Raw genomic sequence first — 20,897 nt, 5'->3', positions numbered from 1 at the left:
TAACGTGAATTTCATGCGTCTTTCCAACAACCAGAATTCACGAACAAGCTGAAGCTGCAATTGGAAGTAAAATCCAAGTGGTACAGCTTTTATTACATTTCTATATTTTATCATTTGGCAACACAAAATCTTCTTACATATATATAGGAGGAGGTATCAGCGTATGGGGGTCATTTTCTAATATATATATATATTGGGGGTCATTTTCTAATATATATATATATTTGTTCTGAAACATAACTATAGAGTTTAATGCAATTTATCTTCTTGTGATATTGTAAATAAATAAAAAATAATAATAATAATATATTCTTTTGTATTTTATAAAATGAAGCAGTTTATCTCTCTGTTTAAAGAGGTATATAAATTGCTTCATTTTGAAAAACATAGGAAGGTAAATTGCTGCATTTTTAAAATTACAGAAAAGTAAATTGTTATTCTTTTCGTAGGAGGTAATTTGATTATTTGAAATATCACAAGGGAGTTGCTTGCATTTTTTTTCATAATTATATCTAAAAACCAATAAAAATCCTAATATCATTTTTCGCTATGTAATCCAATTAATCATAAAATTCAAGGGTATAATTCATATCTTGCAAAATCTAATAAGGGAAAAGTGCAATTTCGATCCACTAACTATACGACAGTGACACTTTCCGTCCTATCATATTATATTAAACTATGAACTCATCTAAATATTTAAGTTTTTCGATAAAAGAAAATCATTGAATAATAATATAAGATTTTACCAAACACCACATTAACTAAATAATTAAGCTTTTCACCACTCGAACAAAATCCGACAAGATCAAAGTACGTGACTAATGTGGTCGGACTTTGATGTAGGAGGAGGATATGAATTTTCCTCCATTAAACAGATCGAGTCGGCCTATAACAAAGTAATTTAACGCCCCCATGATATTCAAATTAGGTGAAATCTTCTTAACGTCTTTCGTATATTATGATTCCATCAATGACCTAAAAGAGAAAAATATAGGTTAAAAGCGAAAATAATAATGAAAAATTTAATTTTAGTCCCGTAATTATAGAAAATAGTAATTTTAATTCTATTGAAGTTAAAATTGACAACTAATCCATACAATTAAAAGAAAAAACACATCAAGAACAAAATTCGTCCAACATTGCAATCTGGCCAGAATTTAGGGCTAATTATGTGAGGAGCCGATGCCAAATCCTGGCCAAATATATAAATTTGGATAGGTTTTGTTCTTATGTGCCACTTTTTTAAAATTGTAGGGCTTAATTGTATTTTTCAATTCTAGCAGGACTACAACTGCCATCCGTATAGTTATTGGACCAAGATTGTAATTTTTCCAATCAATCAAGAACATAAATGGAAAATTAAACTCAATTTTTTATTTCAAATTCCACTAATTCTTCTGTTCCATATATATTTAGTAGAGGAAAGAATCCCTTTTCGTTCCGTAAGGCCTTTCACTTTTGGTTTCATTAGAGATTGTCACTTGTGTTTCATAACTTTTAGAAAATAACACTTTTGATCTCATCCACGACATATTTATGTTATATATTTTAAGGAAAAATATCACATGCTTTGTACATGGCCAATCGTTAGGGCTAGCTACAATATTTTTTGATCCTATTGATTACGTGATTCTCAATTTTAATTCTATAACTTAAAAAAAAATATTTTTGGTCCCATGCACTTAACGACCACATGACCTTTTCTGTTAAATATCTAACGAAAATAACCCATGGGACCAAAAAAATTTGTTACTTTATTAAAGATACAAAACTCAAAGTGAGAATCTCGTAGTCCAATAATACCAAAGGTGGAAAGACATTAAGTTATGGGACCAAAAATATTATTTCTCCTGTTTAATATAGGGTTAAATGCAATTTATCCCTCTGTGTTGTGGGAAATGAGCAATTTAACCCTCTGTGAAAAAAAAAACCAATAATTTACCCCCTATGTTATTAGAAATAGATCAAATTACCCATCTGACGTATTTCAACACGCGCTTTTTTCTATTTTTTTTTAACAATTTTTAATTTAAAATTTAAAATAATATTTATATTCTTATTTAATAACCATTGGATCTTAAAATCGATCTAAGGTCCAAATTTAACTAATAAATTAATGATGTAGATTTTATATATTTTAAATCAAATTCACATAAATAAAAAGAAAAAGAAAAATAAAATATTATATATAATTAAATTTGAATATATATATTTATACTTTTATAATAAATCTATTTACATATATAGATATATGTGTATATATATATATAGAGAGAGAAAGAGAGAGAGAGAGAGAGACACCGGTGGAGGGGGAGGGAGAAGGAGGAGGAGACAATAGCGGCGACGGCAGTGGTGGCGGGGGCTGAGGTAGGCTGTGGAGCGAGCGGAGAGAGATGGTGGTGAGGGCGACGGTAGTTCGATGAGTTGAGGATGAAGAAGAAGGAAAATATTTATATATATAATTTTTATACAATAATATATAATATTAATATATTATATATTATTTATATAAATATATATGTATTAATATATTAAATTAAATACATATAAATAAAATAATATTTTATTCATTTATACCCAGATGCACGCATTGCGCGTGTAATTCACTGCTGGGCCGAGAGGAGTATTTTGCTCTATTACAACACAAGAGGGTACATTGCTGTTTTGTTTTTCACTGGAGAATAAATTACTCATTTTTCAGAATACATGGATTAAATTGTATTTTTCCGTTTAATATATACACACTACACATAATTTTTTTCCTTAAATAAAAATAAGTAATGTAATTTTTATAACATGGATATTCTATATATATATGAAAATAAAATAGTGCTAATTGTTTTTCAATGTCTTAAGTAGCAAGTGTGTGTGGGGAGTGGGGATGGAAAGAGGCTGCAAGAAGAGTCTACGGACCAACCGGCAGCGCGATGGATGCTATATATGTAGGTGAAGTTTGTTACGTAATACATGTGTACGTAGAAAATAGAACGCCGAAAGACTTGTAATAATAATACATAGAGACTGATCGATGGAGTGAGAGTTGATAAAATGTCATGTCAGGGTTAGATGGGAACATTTATGGGACCTATCAAAGGGTCCAATTTCAGCTCTTCTGTCGGATCCCAATAACTCCCAACATATTTATAGCCGGAACCAGTCAGAATATATTTCTTGTTTACCCTAAATATACTACCAATTAATAATAATTAATCGCGCGATACCCGTTCGCTGCAGTGACTAAATCAACCGAAACCCAATGGGTCACCACTCTTGCTGCAACCAGCAGAAGGTGAAACGCGGCCTCTGGTCGCCGGAGGAGGACGAGAAGCTCATCCGGTACATCACCACCCACGGCTACGGCTGTTGGAGCGAAGTGCCCGAGAAAGCAGGTTCGCTCGTTGTACTTGTTTGGTTATGATTCATAGGCGTTTTACATTTTGAGTTGTGATGAGTTCTGATGGGCGTCGGTGCATGATTGATTCTGGCTTTTTAGGCCTTCAGAGATGCGGCAAGAGTTGTCGTCTGAGGTGGATAAACTACTTGAGACCTGATATAAGGAGGGGGAGGTTTACGCCGGAAGAGGAGAAGCTGATTATCAGCCTACATGGGGCTGTCGGGAACAGGTTTTTGAACTACTTAGTTTATAAATTGCATCTGTGTTATTGCATAATTAGATTAGTACCATGTAGTTGTACGATTTTTGTAAGTTGTTGGAGTAATTAAGACACAAGATTCGGGCACTTCAATTCAGTGCTTAGAATTAATCATCTGGGACTTAATTAGGTCATAATAATTTGGAAGAAGCTTAAAGCAATGGCTTAACTATTTTCTGACAGTGATGAACACTGTTTCCGGCCTGCTCTAGACAAAATTCGCCATGTCCGTATCTTTGCATGTGTACGTATTTTGAATCGGGAAGTACAAATCATGTACATAGTGTAGATGTCTGAAGAAGTTAGGAAGTCGATGTCAGAAGTTTGTTTAGTAGAATGTTTTCATTTGAAAAACAATGCACTTTTCAAGTGACGTTGTCACATAAAATCAAGGCGAAATTTCGATGCCTTCTTTTGCACATTTTGTTTTTTGTCCCTGAAATTTCAAGAAAATTAAAGTTGTTTCAGCATAGCTTCAGACAAGTACATTGCATGAAATACTAAAGTGTCCCGACGTGCAGATGGGCACACATAGCCAGCCATTTGCCGGGGAGAACGGACAATGAGATCAAGAACTACTGGAACTCATGGATCAAGAAGAAGATCAGAAAGCCTACCTCAACTTCGACAAACAAAACACCTAAGTCCGACCAAACTTTCCAATTCTCGTACACACAAAACCCGCAGCTAGACTGCTTGAATAATCAAGAACTAACCACAAAGTCACAGGTGCAAGAAACCCTATTCCCTCTACCTAGCCCATCATTCATTTTCGACATTGGCTCGAGTTTTCAAGGAACGAGCGCCAGCGCCAGCGTGTCCCGGATCGATCAAATCTTCCAAGAAAACAATGCTGGCTTGAATTCAGACACATGGCAACTAAACCTGCAGCAACATGGCCAGGTCCAAACACCAGAATTGGTACAGTTTACGGGGCCAATGATGAATTCGATCATGGAGAACATAATGGTGCCCATCGAAGTTCAAAATTATGGGATGAACGTAGGCATCGGAGGAGGACAAATTGGATCACTTGATTGCCTGCAGAGAAATGAGATAAATGAATGGATTGAGACATCATCACAGCAGTGTCCGAGTAGCTATTTCTTCTGGGATCAAGCAGAGGGACAACTTGGTACTGCAGGAGATGAAATAATCCCAACATCATCAAGTATGGGGACTATGCTCTCTTCTTTCCCCTCATCTCTATGACTGACAACTATCTATAGTAGAACTGAACAGTATAACAGTTAATCCCAGATTTAATCCTGCATTGCATGTGAGTGCTTTCTAATTCTATTTATGTTTGTTTTATTGGTTCTTGGATTTCCTTTTTTTGGGTGGATTTAACTTTTATTTACATTTATATATATACTTGGAGATGGTGAAATGAGAGGCATTGGACAGAGAAAATGTGAGTTGTTTTAATTTTCTTGAACCATGTTGTAAAGGATTGGACAAGAAATAAAGGATGATCGATCATGAAATTCTCCACTTTGCAGCTCCTTCACATTATGTCTGTTTTTGTGTTAGTTAATTACTCCCTTCATAATATATTATGTTCGAAAATCTCCTTATATCTATATACACAGCAGGAACAAATATTATATCTAATCATCGCTAATTGCTATTGCTAAACTAAATAGCCGTAATCAATAGTCATTGACCATAGCCATGAGTCTTAGCTTTTGTGAGTGTAGTTAAAAGTCATGGCTCATAACCATGGCAAAAAATATTTTTCCCAGTGGATAATCTAAAATTTTGCATCCGTTTTATTTAACCATGATTGATAATAGTTATTCACCAAAAGTTATTAGTCCATAATCATTAAAAATGTAGCTAGGCAATAGTAATATTTTTCTAGTGATATAAATAATTTTCATTTGGGTGGACCACGTCGAGCTCCACTGAAACTTGCCCCCCCACGCCCCGAAAATACCATCTGTCCAAACATTTTTTTCTGTTATGTTATCTAATATATTGAACTGCTCCAAAATATCCTTTAGGAGTCTGAATTATAATTTTATATATTTTTTAAAATTTTATATTTCTTTAATAACATAAGTCCAACATCAAATTTTTACATTTTTTTATAATTACACCTTACCACATCCAACATTATTTTATTTTTTAGAAAAATTAAAATTAATTCAGTAGGTATAAAGTTAATATTTTCATCTTACCGTCTAATGGTTACATAGTTATGTCAAATATTAGGGGGTATAATAATTTTTTAAATAAAAAAAGAAGTATTTATACATCAAATATTAGGAGAGGCTAATGTAATGTTTATGCACATAGTTTCTTGAAAATAATTTTCATCACCTAATTAACACAATTTTGAGGACATATTAAAATTTCAGTGAGGAAAAGAAAAGATAAAAATTAGAAAAATATTTTGTTTTTCATATTCTTATTCATATTCACAAAAATTGAGGATTCAAAAAGTAGGTTTATTACATGCCTTACTTGATACAAACTTATGCATATCTATAACCAGCTTTTGATCTCATTAGTTTCTTTGTTCTGAAAGTTGTATCCACAGTTCAGTTCAAGTAGTTTGCTCTATGTTCTAATTTCTTTATAATATTGTTTTAATTAACTTAATAAAACCAGTAATTTTGTTTACTTTAAAAATGAAATGATGAGTTTGAAGAGCCAATGATTTCAATTAGTTCTGTAGCTCATTATGAGGGTGGCATTTTTTTTATTTTTTATGAATCAATTTTCTGAATTTAGTCTTATAATTTTGAAATTTTGACAATTTTAATTAGATAAAATTACATTTTTGGTCCTGTAACTTTAAACAATTAGCATTTTGGCCCTACATACTTAGTCCGTTTCTTAACGAATTTACTCCTAGACATATCACATTTAGTTTTTTTTTTTTTTTGACAAATTTAGTTCCGTGTTGACAATTTTGATCCTTCTCACATGCATTGTAATAGATATCATTTTTGGCCTTATAACTATTGGTCGTCAGGACCAAAATTATCAATTTAGGACTAAGTTTGCCAAAATAGGACCAAATGTGGGATGCTTAAGATTAAATTCATCATAAAAAAGATTGAATGTATAAATGAAGTAAGTTACAAGACCAAAAGTACTAATGGTCTAAAGTTACAGGACCAAAAATATAATTTTGCCTTTTTAGTCATTTTCTGATCAATTTAATTGAAAATTTGCATGTAATTTACATATAATATAAGATAAGATTAAAATTGCCATTTTTCCTTGAGGCCATGTCACATATCAACTCTTGTTACTCCGCTCACAAACTTGTCTGAATTTGGACATTATTAGATTTCGGATATTGGTCCAAATTGAGGGGAGGCGGGGGGGGGGGGGGGGGGGGGGGATCAAATAAATAGACTTTGAAAATGTGAATTAGCATTAAAAAGTGAATAAAATTCGATATATTTCTTAGGTTAATTAAAGTTTAAATATACAAACATATGAACCACATTATCTGGCAGCTGGAAGCTGTAGCTTCTGCTTCAGATATATTGGTACAAACGAATGAACTTCAGTTGCTAGTGTACAAATTAATATTACCTGCACAAAACAATGTTCAGTTGGTTTTTGCTGTAGCTATCCACCTCCACTTCATTAATGTCGACCTACTAAGTTATGACGACGGTACTGCAAATCGAAGTGCGATCTTGCATGTGATGTTGCAATGTGCCGATGATTCCATAGATCAGTGTACTTTCGGGATGCTTAGTATCTCCAGCCATGAAACTGAACTCATATCCCTCGACATTGACACTGCTCCAACCTCCTTCCTTTATGAACTGCTTTGATCGTCTGAATTCTGCCCTTATCTCTGCGGCTTCTTGCCATTTTCCGGCAGCAGCATATGCATTGGACAAGGCAACTCTCCAGATGCTGCTACTTGGTTCCATAATGGCAAGCTCTTTTGCTGCCTTTTCAGCTATGGTCACGTTGTCGACAACCACACATGCACCCAACAGAGCTGCCCAAACATCAGGACCTGGTCGCATTGGCATCTTGTAAATGAACATATCTGCTTCTTCGACTCTACCTGCTCTTCCCAACAGATCTACCATGCAAGCAAAGTGTTCCATGCTTGGTCTTATATTATGATGTTTCTCCATTGAATTGAAAATCTTGAAACCTTCTTCTATCAACCCAGCATGAGCACATGCTGAAAGAACATTGGTGAATGTAATTGCGTTGGGTTTCCTGGTCCCTGATCTTTCTAGATCAGCAAACACTTTTAAAGCAGAGGTCCCATTTCCATTGATCCCATATGCTGCTATAACTGAATTCCATGACCCTATGTCTCTTTCATGCATTTCCTTGAAGATATTCTCTGCAGAATCTGGCCTTCCTGACTTTGCATACATATCTATTAGAGCATTTTGGATAAAAATATCACCAAGCAATCCTGTTCTTGTTAAGTAGCCATGAAGGACTTCACCCTGTAGAAGCAAGGCCAGGTCTGAACAAGCTTCAAGAGATGCAAGTAATGTGACAAAATCTGGATAAACATTATCTTGTGAGCCTTCCCTGTGAATTTCACCAAGAAGTCCCAATGCCGCCACTGGCTGATTGTTCTTAATGAAGCAACTAATAATAGTATTCCAAGAGATTACATCTCTCTTGGCCATTGTTCTAAACAGGATGAATGCAGAATCTTCACAACCGTTCCTTGCATACATATTTATAAGCGAATTTTCCGCAATAGTACAGGGAAGAAACCCCTGTTTGATTAAGTATCCATGAATCTCTTCCCCTAGCTTCAATGACCCACAGTTTCCACACCCCTGTAGAAGGCTCGCCATAGTCTCAGGACTAGGATACAAACCCTCATTCCTAAAGCAGAAACGACAAAAGATTGTCAAACTCTCCCTAAAGTACCCATTTGTAGAGTACATCTCTATCAATGAATTCAACACTAGTCCACTCACACACCAACTCCCTTTCAAGACCAATCCATGAATCCACTGCATAAGCCTGCGGTCATTAATTTCTGAGCAGGCCTGCAAAATGGTTAACATCGTCACGTCATTTGGCAAGACCCCATCTTCTTGCATACTGCAAAATAAATCGACAGCTGTTTTAGCATTGCCATTGCATACACAACCAGAAATAACAGAAGTCCAGCAAACAACATCTCTTCTATATAGCCTCTGCAAAAGCTTTTCTGCAGCTCTTAACATCCCTAATTTAGCATACGCGTCTATCAAACAATTCTGCAAGAAGTCATCCAATATAAACCCACTTTTAATGGCAAAACAGTGAATGACTTCAATCAAATCTTCATAACCTTTCAATGCACAAGCCTGTAAAACAACTGCCAAAGTGAACTCATTAGGCCGCAGACTCTCCAGCATTCGCGAAAACAATAATATCGTTTCTTCTGCAAGCCTGTTACGCTGATAACCCGCCATCATTGACGTCCAAGAAACAACAGTTCTGTGAGGCATATGATCAAACATATTTTCTGCGTCCCTTATTTGGTCACACTTTGAGTACATATTTATGAGAGAGTTGCCGATAAACACATCACATTCTACTCCCAGCTTCAGTATCTGGGCATGAAAACAAGAACCCAGTTTCGGGTCTTCGATTTCGGTGCATTTACGTAGTGAAAAAAGTGCATTTGAGAAAGTGTTCTCCCTTAGCAGAGGATAGTGCATGGTTGCATGGTGAACCTTGGGTTCACCAACGTGTGAATTGCGATAATTAACATTTGCCCAAGAGAGTGATACGGAAGAATTCAAAGTGATAGAGTGCATCTCGGCGTTCTTTGTTTTGCCGAATGCTCAAATAGAATAGCTGATTATTATATTAGAGGACGGACAAGAAACAGTGATGACAATCCGTTCGAAGAAATGCCCCAGCGGTCTAGAAGTTCATGTTAGGTTCTTGTGTGCAAAGCTAACTGCGGATCTTCTAGCTTTAATATTTGATTGATACGTGCTTTTTTTAATTAAAAAATATAATTAAATTAAATTATATTTTATTAAATGAGACCGCATATATATAATATCAATAATTTTAAATCAATCAGCATATTATTATTATTGCAATATTCAATATTCAATACATTAATATTTTTAGATTAACCAATAAATTCAAAGTATACAAAAGAAACAACATGCTATTATTAAAAATAGACTAAACCCATAAAAATTGTATATTTTTGTCTAAATTTTTAGATATTATTTTGATCTTATATATTTTTAATTTTCGTGATTTCAATCTTTTTTTTTGTCGGAGTTCACTCCTCTTGTCGATGGGGGTGAATTCCGATGAAAAAAAGACTGAAATCGTAAAAAATAAAAAGATGTAGAACAAAAATACTACTATAACAAGTTAAAGAATGACTACTGTCGCAAGACAAAAGACGCATTTGATCCCTAGTATGTTGCAAGCTAACCCATTACGAGTAGAAAATTCCTACATCTGAATAATAATTACACATACATGGAAAATTTATAATTTTAGTCTTGTAACTTAGTGAAAGTGTCAATTTGGTCCCATACAAATTAATTTTTGCAATTTAGTCCTATAAATTTATAATTTTAGTCCTTTTTTGGCCAAAATATGACTTGCACGATCCACTTAAACAGTAATTTTAGTCATATAAATCAATTGCAGGATAAAAAATGCCAACAACCCCTACTTTATAGGGCTAAATTTGCGATTCAATTGGGTCATGTGTTAGTCACATGCAATTTGATCGAAAAAGAATAAAAATTGTCAAAATTTTAATATTAAAGAACTAAATTATGAAAATTAATTCCTGTAGGATCAAAAATACTACTTCTAAATTACAGGATTAAAATTATATTTTTTCATATATATACATATATATTTAAGAACATGAGATGAATCCACAAATTTAAATTTTTTTATAGGGTAAATTACATTTTTGGTCCCACAAATGGACCTGTTTTCAATTTTAGTCTCATACTCAAACCAATTCGCATATTTAGTCTCATATGTAGATTTTTTTTCAATTTCAGGACCAAGGGGGATTACGTTAAAAGTTAATATATAGTTAAGAACATGGGATGAATCCACAAATTTAAATTTTTTTATACATCAAACCGTTGACCTAATTTAATTACTAAAATAAAGAGTGCTCCTTAAATTGCAAAATTAAAGTGGCTTTGCAATTCAACAGGACATAAAAGAAAGCCAACAAATTAAAGCATAGTAATCAAATAAACAAAGGTAAAAAGTCTTTTCAATACGTTGTTGGCTTTTTTCATAGGCTTTCCACAAAGATTATTGATCATGTAGTGGGTCACCTCAATCATCATGAAACCTTTTTTTTTTTTTTTAAAATATATTTTTTGGCCCAATATTCCCCAATTAATTAAAAGCAAGATTTAAATGGGAAAATTTAAATTTGAGAAACACTAAGAATACTTTAGGGAAAATTATAATTTTAGTCTCTTAATTTTGGGATTGGCATTTTTTCCTCTTGCATGAATTGCTTTTGTAATTTAATTTCGTATCTTTAAAATTTTGATAATTTTAGTATTTTTACAAAAAATTTGATCAAAAAATTGCATACAACTTGTAATTAACCGAATTAAATTGCAATTTTAGGCTTTGAAGAAGGTTGGTATTGGGTCCTACACGAGTTGCTGGATTGACGCTTCTAATCCTGCACGAAGGTGTTTACAAGACTAAAATTATAATTTAATTTGGAAATTTGCATGTCCCATGCAATTTTTCAATAAAAAGTTAGTCGGAAAAGGATTAAACTTACCAAAAACTTAAAGTTATAGGATTAATTGTGAAAATTAATTCGCCCAAAATAAAAAAATGCTACCCCTAAATTACAGGACTAAAATTCTATTTTTTTTCAATATTAATTTCATTAATCTCATGACTTTTAGGATTAATTATACCTAAACCGATCCCTATAGTATAGCATATGTAATATATATACTTTACTCCCTCGAACTATAGAAATTACATCTAAAAAGCTTTTCCCACGATACTTTGCTTGCAATCGTTTTTAATATTTTGATAATATTTTGAAATTTGTAGTTATAAATGTAATATTATGTAGTAAAGTAATATAATACATTATTTATCGTTTTTAATATATGAAGTGAGATTACAATTATTTTCGCATTTACCGCAAAAGAAATGTCCACATGAAGAGCAATATTAAAAATAAATGACTGATAAATTTAGATGGAAAAAACTCAAGATACTAATTAATAAATCTCCAATTTTTTTTATAATTAATCTCACTACAAGAAATATAACATTTAACAATAATTAGTAGTCATGGTTAGTTATAAATAGTTGTAGCAAATAGTTATTGGCTACGACCAACAATGGTTGTCGAACATGGTTTTTAATTGTCAGGGTGACTAAAATATTTGTCATGACTTAACTATAGCAAATAATTTTTTTTATTATGGAAAAATTAATTTTTTTATATTAACCGTGATTAATAATAATTATTTACTAATTTTCAACCATAGCCTCTAATATTGTAGTTAATAATAATTTATTTGTAGTGTCTATACGTTAATTATATACCATTAATAATTATTTATTATGATACATCTGGATGGATCCAATTTACAATATTGAATATGCAAAGTAACTTGAGATAAATCTAAATTACCCCTAAAATATTGGGAAATAGCAAAAAGCCTCTCTAAAAAAAATAAAGGGCAAAAAGCCTCCCCAATTTTTTAATAAAGATGCATATTATCCCCTCTACTGGGTAGTGCAGTTTACTTGTTTATTTTTGTGACTGATTTAGTTATTTTAATTTATAAATTGTCAATTTTACCCACAATTACTAAATATAAAAGTTAAAAAATATTATCAAACTACAAAAAAAATGGGATTTTGGGCACAATTTGGACGACCGTTCCAAAGCCCATTCCGCATTGGAATTGGTATGGGCACTCATGAGGAATGAAAAATGGTCGATAACGTCATGATCCTCATTTTTTATGTGTCATTATTTTGGTACGGCCAAACCGTTACCAATGGTGTTCCAAAATAATAGTTACAGTTTGTGTTCCTAAGACCGGTCCAAACTTGTAACGATAAACAATTGGAACTCTTTTTAAAACACAATTAAAATTAGGGACGGTCTTGAGTTGATCGTTCCTATATGTGAGACCAATTAGTAAATATATTCCAAAATGTGGTACAATTTGGAATGGTTCAAATATGCAGCTGGTGGAATATTACAACAACCGTTCTTAAGTATGAGTTCTATGTAAAACCTGATGTGTTACAACGACTGTGCCTAAATGAGTTCCAAGTTGGAATGGTTTTTGTGTATTATTAATATTGTATTACTAAACCCATTCCAAAGACAGTAGAACGGCCATAATTCAATGGATGAAAAACCGTTCCTATGTGTGGTCTTACAACCGTACAGAATCTAAATTAACGACTATTTATGTGATCCAATAACCGTTCCAAAGACCGTTCAAATTTTCCTATATATGTATATGTTTCTCTATTTTCCTTTAATCTCACTATCTTCTTCAATTCTTCTTATATTATCTCTATTTCCTCAATCTCTCTAGAATTTTTTTGATCTCTCACTATCCCACTAATATTTTTATACTCTTGTTCATCAATCTCTCTCAAATTTTCATTGATATTTTAAGTTATTTTGATAAGGTAACAATTTTAACTCTTTATTTGTTAGTTGATTATATTTGTTGTACTTTTGTCAATTAAATTAAATATTATAATATTATGTATGTGTGTAGGACTCATCATGTTGAGGCAGTTGAGAAGACAAATATATGAGAAGACCTGTTCAGGAGGACGGATCTTACTCTAGAGTTTGAGGATGGTTTACTGCATTTATAGAATGAGACAAGTTTCAATATGCATATATGGACGATGATAAAAGTAAGTGTTCTTGTTAGAAGTGAAAAAAAATGAAGTTTTCAAAACCCTAAACGAGGTAAATTTTGACTTATTTATGAAAAGTTTTATGCCTATTATGCTCCATTAACTGCTGTTAACTCCATCATTTTGGAGGGAAAAGGCACGTGATGGTGCATAAAAGGAGGAAAAACTGGCATAAGTTAGGGCTTCCAACATCCTATAATGTTTTGGTACCATTAAACCAAAAAATAAGCTTTTTTGGTTCCATAAAGTCATGTGCGACGTAAAATAAATAATATAACACCAATCTAAAATAAAAGATAGAATCAGTAAACATGAAGTAAATATATGGGTTATAAATACACAAATTTGAGCTAATTGAAACCTAGTTTGATAAAAAATTGACAAAACCCAGTTGATAAAATATATGCATTGCAATGCACAATTTTTCGCTAATTGAAACCTGTCAAAAGACTTCAACCTATATAAAAATTTTCTACTTTTTTGTCTCATCTTGTTTTGAAATTTTTAGTTTATTGTTCAAATAGCTTTAGCAAATCAAGATAAATAATGCATGTGATATATAAAAATAAATATAAAACGGCTGGCCTGTAGGAGTCACATCACTTGATGTTGTCCTGAGATCGTGATAGCCCCCTTTCCTGCAGGTACTATCGGCTCACCACCACCCCAAGATAAAATTCAAGAATGCCTCAACCGGTGTCTTCTATTGTGAGCACGTTCACAAGAAGACTAGAGAACTAGAGCTTATCAAGTTGCCCAAAAGTATATAGTAAGCAGAATAGGAGTGTGATTGAGATGCAAGAGTGAGTTGTTTGTGTTCCTAGACCCTTAAGGCCCCCTATTTATAGTGTTAGGATAAGACATGTAACACCCAAAATTAAAATAGAAATAATGATCATTAGTGGGGTGTTACAAAATTAAATAGGGTATTACATACTATAATTTAAAAACTAAAATTGAAATATTATTTTGAAGTTTTAAAACTTCAAATTGTAACATATCTTCCTCTTTCCCGTATCTTAGGTTGTATCTTCTGAGATATCATTACACTGCGCAAGTTTGATAAAGTGATATTTTTTGCCATCCTGTATAATGATATCTCCAATAGGTATTTATTATATTCAGGTTAAGGCTGATTACATACAAAATAGAATTATGACAACAAGATATAAATTTAATATGAAATTGTTTACCTTGTGTGGGACGAGAAACAAAACCAGGAGGGTATCCAACCATAGGTGGTGATGCCCTAACGTTGGCCCTTGTATGCATGAAACCTTATGGTGGTATTGATGTAGGATAGATATGTTGTTTAGGATTGACTTTATGGAAATGCACTGTTTGCGGCACAGTTTTCTTAAGAAAAAAATATTGGGAATTGACTAGGTTGTGAATTACAACATGTGAAAACAATAATAGTCACAATAAAAAACTAACTTCATGCATCCTTTCATTAGCAGTTACTTATTACAAGGGCATTAATTTGATCTTATCCCTTTAATATGAAACAACAACATTAACAACACTAGAATAGAAACATTAACAACAACATAGAATAGTAACATGAACAACATTAACAGTAGCTACTTAATTATGAAAACTTAACAGCAACACTAGAGTAGAAACATAAACAACAACATTAACAGTTAAATAAAATATGAACAACAAGATTTCTTCATCTTCTATATATTAGAAAATATAAAATTTGTCATCGGAATAGAAAACTGACGCCTTCCCAACGTTATCATCATCGCTGTTTTTTTAACTATCAAATTCATCTAGGCTATCACCTTCAATCGCAGTGTTCTTACCCTTATCACCTCCCTTGAATTTCAACAGCAATTGTAGGGCATCTAACTGCTTCAAGATATATCCTAATCTATGGCCATCTATAAGTTGAAAAAGGTCTGTTTCAAAGCATAATGCTCTAAACTTTTTTAACATATCAATTCTAAAGTATTTTTTCCTACCCAAGTAGCCCAACTGTTCATAACATTTGTCAAGTATTAGCATTGAAAAAGTGTCATTATCAACAAAGTTAAACACACTTTCCATACCTTGTATAATCAGCTTCAGGATGGAATATTAATTTACCCCCATGATAAATTCGTAAACTGATAAGAAAGCCATATTCACCTGCAAATATAAATAATAGCACCAGTCAACTATCAACAGACACAAATAAATAAATTAAAAAAAAAGGAGACAATTGCACAGTAAGATTCTCCAGTATACCCAACATGTAGGGTATCCTCTAATTTATTTGACATGTTCTCTCAACAACACCCAGCAAACAAACAAAAAAAAACACCCAACATTATATCGTAGGGGACCACATTGCATATTGCGTGCTTCAAAGTTCAAACAATAAACAAAGCATACTCATCATCTTCAAAACCACACAAAATACAACAACATCAAGAACCAAACAACTTATAGAAGTTTAGAAAAAAAAAAAAAAACTCACCATAATCGGGCACACCACCCGACACCAATGAAGCGGGTCGACGGATGGACAACGCCATTTCTTCAAATCAACCATGAGAACCAGTCTCCCCGCTCTCGGATTCAGATTCTCAATCAGACATGTTGCTTAATTTTTAAATTCAGATTCTAATTTTGAGGTTAGGGTTTTCATTCCTTCGTCGGCGTGTGAAAGGGGGTTCAACAATTTTTGCCCGTTTTTCTTGTCTTTAGAGGTCAACAGCCTCTATGCACGTGACTTAATGGGATTTGACGACCATTAAGGCCCATGTGCCTCTGCCGTTAAGTTGAGACAAAAAAGACTTATTTTTAGATTTAATGGTACCAAAACCCGAACTCGCTACAATTTTGATATTGAAAAAGAAACTCACCTTTTTTAACGGTACCAAAAGAGGATTTTACCCTATTAGTCATGGTTTAAATTAATAGTCGTAGCAAAAGGTCATTAATTACGATCACACACTGATTGTTGACCATGATTTTACAAGTATAACCAATACATTTATAATGATTAAATGTTATGAAAAAAACATTATTGTATTAGTATACGTAGGGGATACCCAAATGATCAGCATGCTTTAAAATTATATTTTCTTCTGCTAATTTCTATGCTAAACTATACATTTAAGCTGATATATTTATTATTCCTCATGTATAATTATAATGAATCGGTCACACTACCAAAAGTATTTTATTGTGACGGAAACTTGCGATCAAAATCTTCGATCCCAAATTACATTGAATATTACAACAATTATAGGATAGTGGACGTCATCTTGGATTGTGAACAAAATAGACCGGTGTATCTATGGAATGTTAGATCCTCATCTATTGCAGTTGGAAAATCATCACAAACACTTTTCAATACTCATTTTACGAGGAATATTTCTGGTCGCAATTTTGTAGTAGATTTTGCAATTAGACGACGAATTATTGTGTAATTTTACTGTCCGCCTCACAGCCAGCGGAATATCCATCGCAACATGCTCAAATTTTGTGCCACTTCTTTCATGACAATAAAAGTCTCGTCATAGATCATTTTGAGAATTTAAACTATCACTGTAACAATTTTATTAGTGCATGTATATATATGTCTATATACATACTTACAAATGTATGTATATAAATAGAAGGGAAAAGTATTATTTTAGTCCGTTAAGTATGTCTAATTTTAATTTTAGTCCGATAATTATGTCTATTTTCGTTTAGGTCCAGTAACTCACGAAATTGCTTACTTTTAGTCATCTGGCAGATTTTTAGACAATTTTACTCCTATGCAACTTTTGAAAGGCAGTTTTATATTTTTAAAAAAAATTTAAAATAATTTAATTTTTCAAATTTTAAAAATAATAAAAGAACTATTAAATTTTTATTTTTAAAACATGATAGTTTTAATTAAATATTATTTATAAATAATATACCTTAAATATTTTATATACTTTTTTAGTATTTGATATTTAATTGATATATTCTATAAATAAATATAATTTATTAAAATATATTTAAATTAAATAATAATTTAATTTGGCTAGTAATATATATTTGTTATAATCGATTTATACATATATTCATATAAATATTTAAACTTGAAAAGTTATATTAAATTTTGTATTTTGTTTTGTTGATTTTAAAATTTTAAATTAAAAAAATTATATATATTAGATATTTTATTATTTAGTTAATATATTTTATAAATAAATATAATTTATTAAATATATCAAAACTAGATAATAAATAAAATTAATCAATAATATGTAATTTATTAAAATGATGCTCTTTGATAAATAAGAGTGGAAAAATATTCGTACACTTAAATGTCTAACAAAGGGGGAAAAATGGACATTTGTTAACTAAAAATAACAATAAAAACGCAAAAAATGATTCCAATTCGCTCAGTTAAAATCTAACAGAGAGGGAGTATTTTGCTGACTTTTAAATAATACGAGGGTTTTTTACATATAAACATGATGTAGGAGAATTTCACATTATTTTTCTCAAATATAGGGGTGTTATATATACAATTTCCCTAATTAATATGTCTAATGCCCTCAATATATTCAAGAATGCATTAACTAATTAAATATATATCACCATATAAATATAAATATCTATACATATATAGACATTACAGCTAGAATTAATTAAAAACATAGATACGTAGAAATTAAATACGCTAATTCCAAATTAACATTCAACAAGTTCTTATGACAATAGCGTACAAACAAGCTATAGTAGTCTTAAACATGAAAGAAACGAACAATTTATGGATCGTACGATCACACTAACTAGAACAAACAAATTCCAGACCATATGTAGTGGAACTGACTCTGGAAAGCCTATCCTGCTACTCCCTGCTAGCTAGGGTTGCCAATTATGGAACACCCCCACATACTATGATCATCATCACTCTTAATTACAACCTCAACTTTTACCACATTTTGACAAATCTTTAATTGCCCACAGATGCAAACAACTGAGAAAGCTGATGACAACTACTTTGCATTATTACACTACTGGACACACACGCCAATAATTAATTGAACCCCACCATCAAAACCCTAAATTAAACCTAATTCACCATATATATGTATAGCACAACGTAGTACCCCCCAAACAATTAAATTCCTTAATTTTCCAAATTTGGAATCAGATCCAGATGAATTCTCCAACCCTTGTCCCCCTTAATTATAAAAGATTGATCATTAAGACTTATCACCAAACAGGTAACCTAGAGATGAGTCTCCGCCTGGTGCAGACGTAACCTTTGTCGATGGACGACCCTGTTTATCGTAACAAATCAAAAGTATTTTTCATTATACAGATATTTTAAATCAAACTATAGTGATATTTAACGTAAATAAAACATTTCAAATGAATATGGATATATATATATATATGTACTTACAGTAATGAAGTTCCCAGAGTTTTGGCCTTGGACCCTATTATAGTTGTTGGATACCTTACTGATTTTATCTGGAGAAGGGGGTGGAGGAGTCTCCGGTGGCTTCTCGCTGCCCATATCGATACCGTATGGCGGTGTATAAGGCGGCAGAGTTGGTGGCGCCTCCTTTTTCTGCTTGTTATCGGAGCCGAAGAGATACCCTAAGGAACTCTGCCCACCTCCGGAACTTCCACCTCTTTTCATAATGCTGATTCTTGGCAGAGGGGGGTGGGGGTGGGGGAGGAAGAATATGTGGATGATGAATTGACAAAGTGCAGGGCGAAATGGCGAGAGGGTGATGAGATATATATACTACTAGAATGGAAAGTGATGGGATGTGGATTGATTTTCTGTCATGAACTGTTAATAATTTAAGAGAGTGCAATAGTGATAAATTTGGTATGTTGTTAAGAAGAATCCTAGGAGATTATTCCCTAGTTTTGCCTAAACTTATAATTAATATTCTTGGATGAAGTAGACAACTAATTACTTAGAGAGCTTTAGAGATTTGCATTAGGGCTGACGTCATCTTGCACATCATTAATTATGTCCACTTGAAAATAATTAATAAATATAAGTCATCTATATATGTAGAATTGCTCCTTGTTGCTTTTAGAATAATTAGTTTATAATATATAAGGAAAATTGATTTATTAGAACGTAAGTGTCTTCTTTGGAGCAAATGAAAAATAAGCCTCATATCAGTAATAAATGTAAGAGGTATTTAGTCGCTTTTGGCGAAAACACTCCAATGATCAAGTTAAAAATAATTATAAAGTTATATGGTCGAAGCTAAGAAGATAAAAGTCAAAATAATGCAGTCTACTTGAGTGTGTAACGTTTGAGGTATTTATAGCCTTTGTCTATTGCACGGTCAACAATACCAGCCCCTCAGGATGGTGCCACGTACGTGTTGCAATATGGAGGGCCTAGATGATGGGTCATGGGATCAGGTCAGATACACCCGAACCGACCCATTCTTCCTGCACGAGGTACTTTTGAGCTTGTTTGAGGGTATTTATATGTATATATATATATATATATATACACTATGTATATATATATATATATATATATATATATATACACTAAAATGAAGAATGGTTTGAAGTTAGCCATCAAAGTATTCTTTGTTGGAAAAATTTTAGTTTTGATTAATTGAAACAATCATTTTGAAATATAGCAATCGGATTTAGAAATCAAAAGCAATAATAGTCATGTTGGAACAAATAAAATATAACAATTAGAAATGCAAGTAAATTAAATACTAAACTTACAATGAGAATTGTAGCATAACAATTCTCTGTCCAATCGTAATCGTAAGATTTAATCAAATCACAGAATTCACTGTTTGCCTTGAAAAAAATATACATCCTGTATCAGTAGTGCACCGAATACAATGTAATTTCTTCCGAATAGGACGACAGTTCTTTCAATTTTAGCACTATATCGAAGAACTTCTCGATCAAACACTCAAAAATTTGTTATTGAAAATTAAGCTAAAATCTCTACAAATTTGAGAGAGGGAGAGAGAGAGAGAAGAGAATTGTGGGAGAGGTGTGGTGTGCTTCAGCCTTTTATAGGTATTTTCAAGCACACCATCATTGCAGCATTAACACCTAGCTAGTAATGACATTTGATTACCAAATGTAACAACCCAATGGCTAGCAGTAGCTGAAAAAATTTCCTTTGAAAATCCAAAATTCTAATCGATGGGTTTCTCATTACAACAATCCCCTACAAATTCATAGATTTGAACTCAAGTTTCTGTAGCCTGCTTTCAACAATGGTACCTTTTGATTTGAATCATTATCTAAATTATCTAACTTCAGCTATCAGCAGGTCAAATGGAACTAAGCCTTGATTTTGAGCTTGTGAGTTTGATAACGTCTGTCAGTAACAACAAGCCACCGGCTTTGTGCTGA

General features: G+C 32.4%; 3 protein-coding genes across 3 annotated transcripts; 1 reads left to right on the top strand and 2 right to left on the bottom strand.

Annotated features, from left to right (window-relative positions):
- Positions 3,192-5,143, top strand: LOC105158961 (transcription repressor MYB6). The gene is made up of 3 exons (XM_011075888.2): positions 3,192-3,392; positions 3,497-3,626; positions 4,178-5,143. The coding sequence occupies exons 1-3, from the start codon at positions 3,260-3,262 to the stop codon at positions 4,866-4,868; spliced, it is 954 nt and encodes a 317-aa protein (XP_011074190.1). The 5' UTR covers positions 3,192-3,259; the 3' UTR covers positions 4,869-5,143.
- Positions 7,280-9,421, bottom strand: LOC105158238 (pentatricopeptide repeat-containing protein At4g21300-like). Its single transcript, XM_011074916.2, has one exon. It carries the CDS (start codon positions 9,419-9,421, stop codon positions 7,280-7,282), a length of 2,142 nt encoding a protein of 713 aa, XP_011073218.1.
- Positions 18,196-19,294, bottom strand: LOC105158951 (protein SPIRAL1-like 5). The gene is made up of 2 exons (XM_011075877.2): positions 18,937-19,294; positions 18,196-18,811 (listed from the first exon to the last, which is right to left on the bottom strand). Exons 1-2 carry the CDS (start codon positions 19,174-19,176, stop codon positions 18,734-18,736), a joined length of 318 nt encoding a protein of 105 aa, XP_011074179.1. The 5' UTR covers positions 19,177-19,294; the 3' UTR covers positions 18,196-18,733.

The sequence above is a fragment of the Sesamum indicum genome, linkage group LG1, assembly GCF_000512975.1.
Source record: "Sesamum indicum cultivar Zhongzhi No. 13 linkage group LG1, S_indicum_v1.0, whole genome shotgun sequence".
NCBI lineage: Eukaryota > Viridiplantae > Streptophyta > Magnoliopsida > Lamiales > Pedaliaceae > Sesamum > Sesamum indicum.
This window is presented reverse-complemented; position numbering and strand designations above follow the sequence as displayed.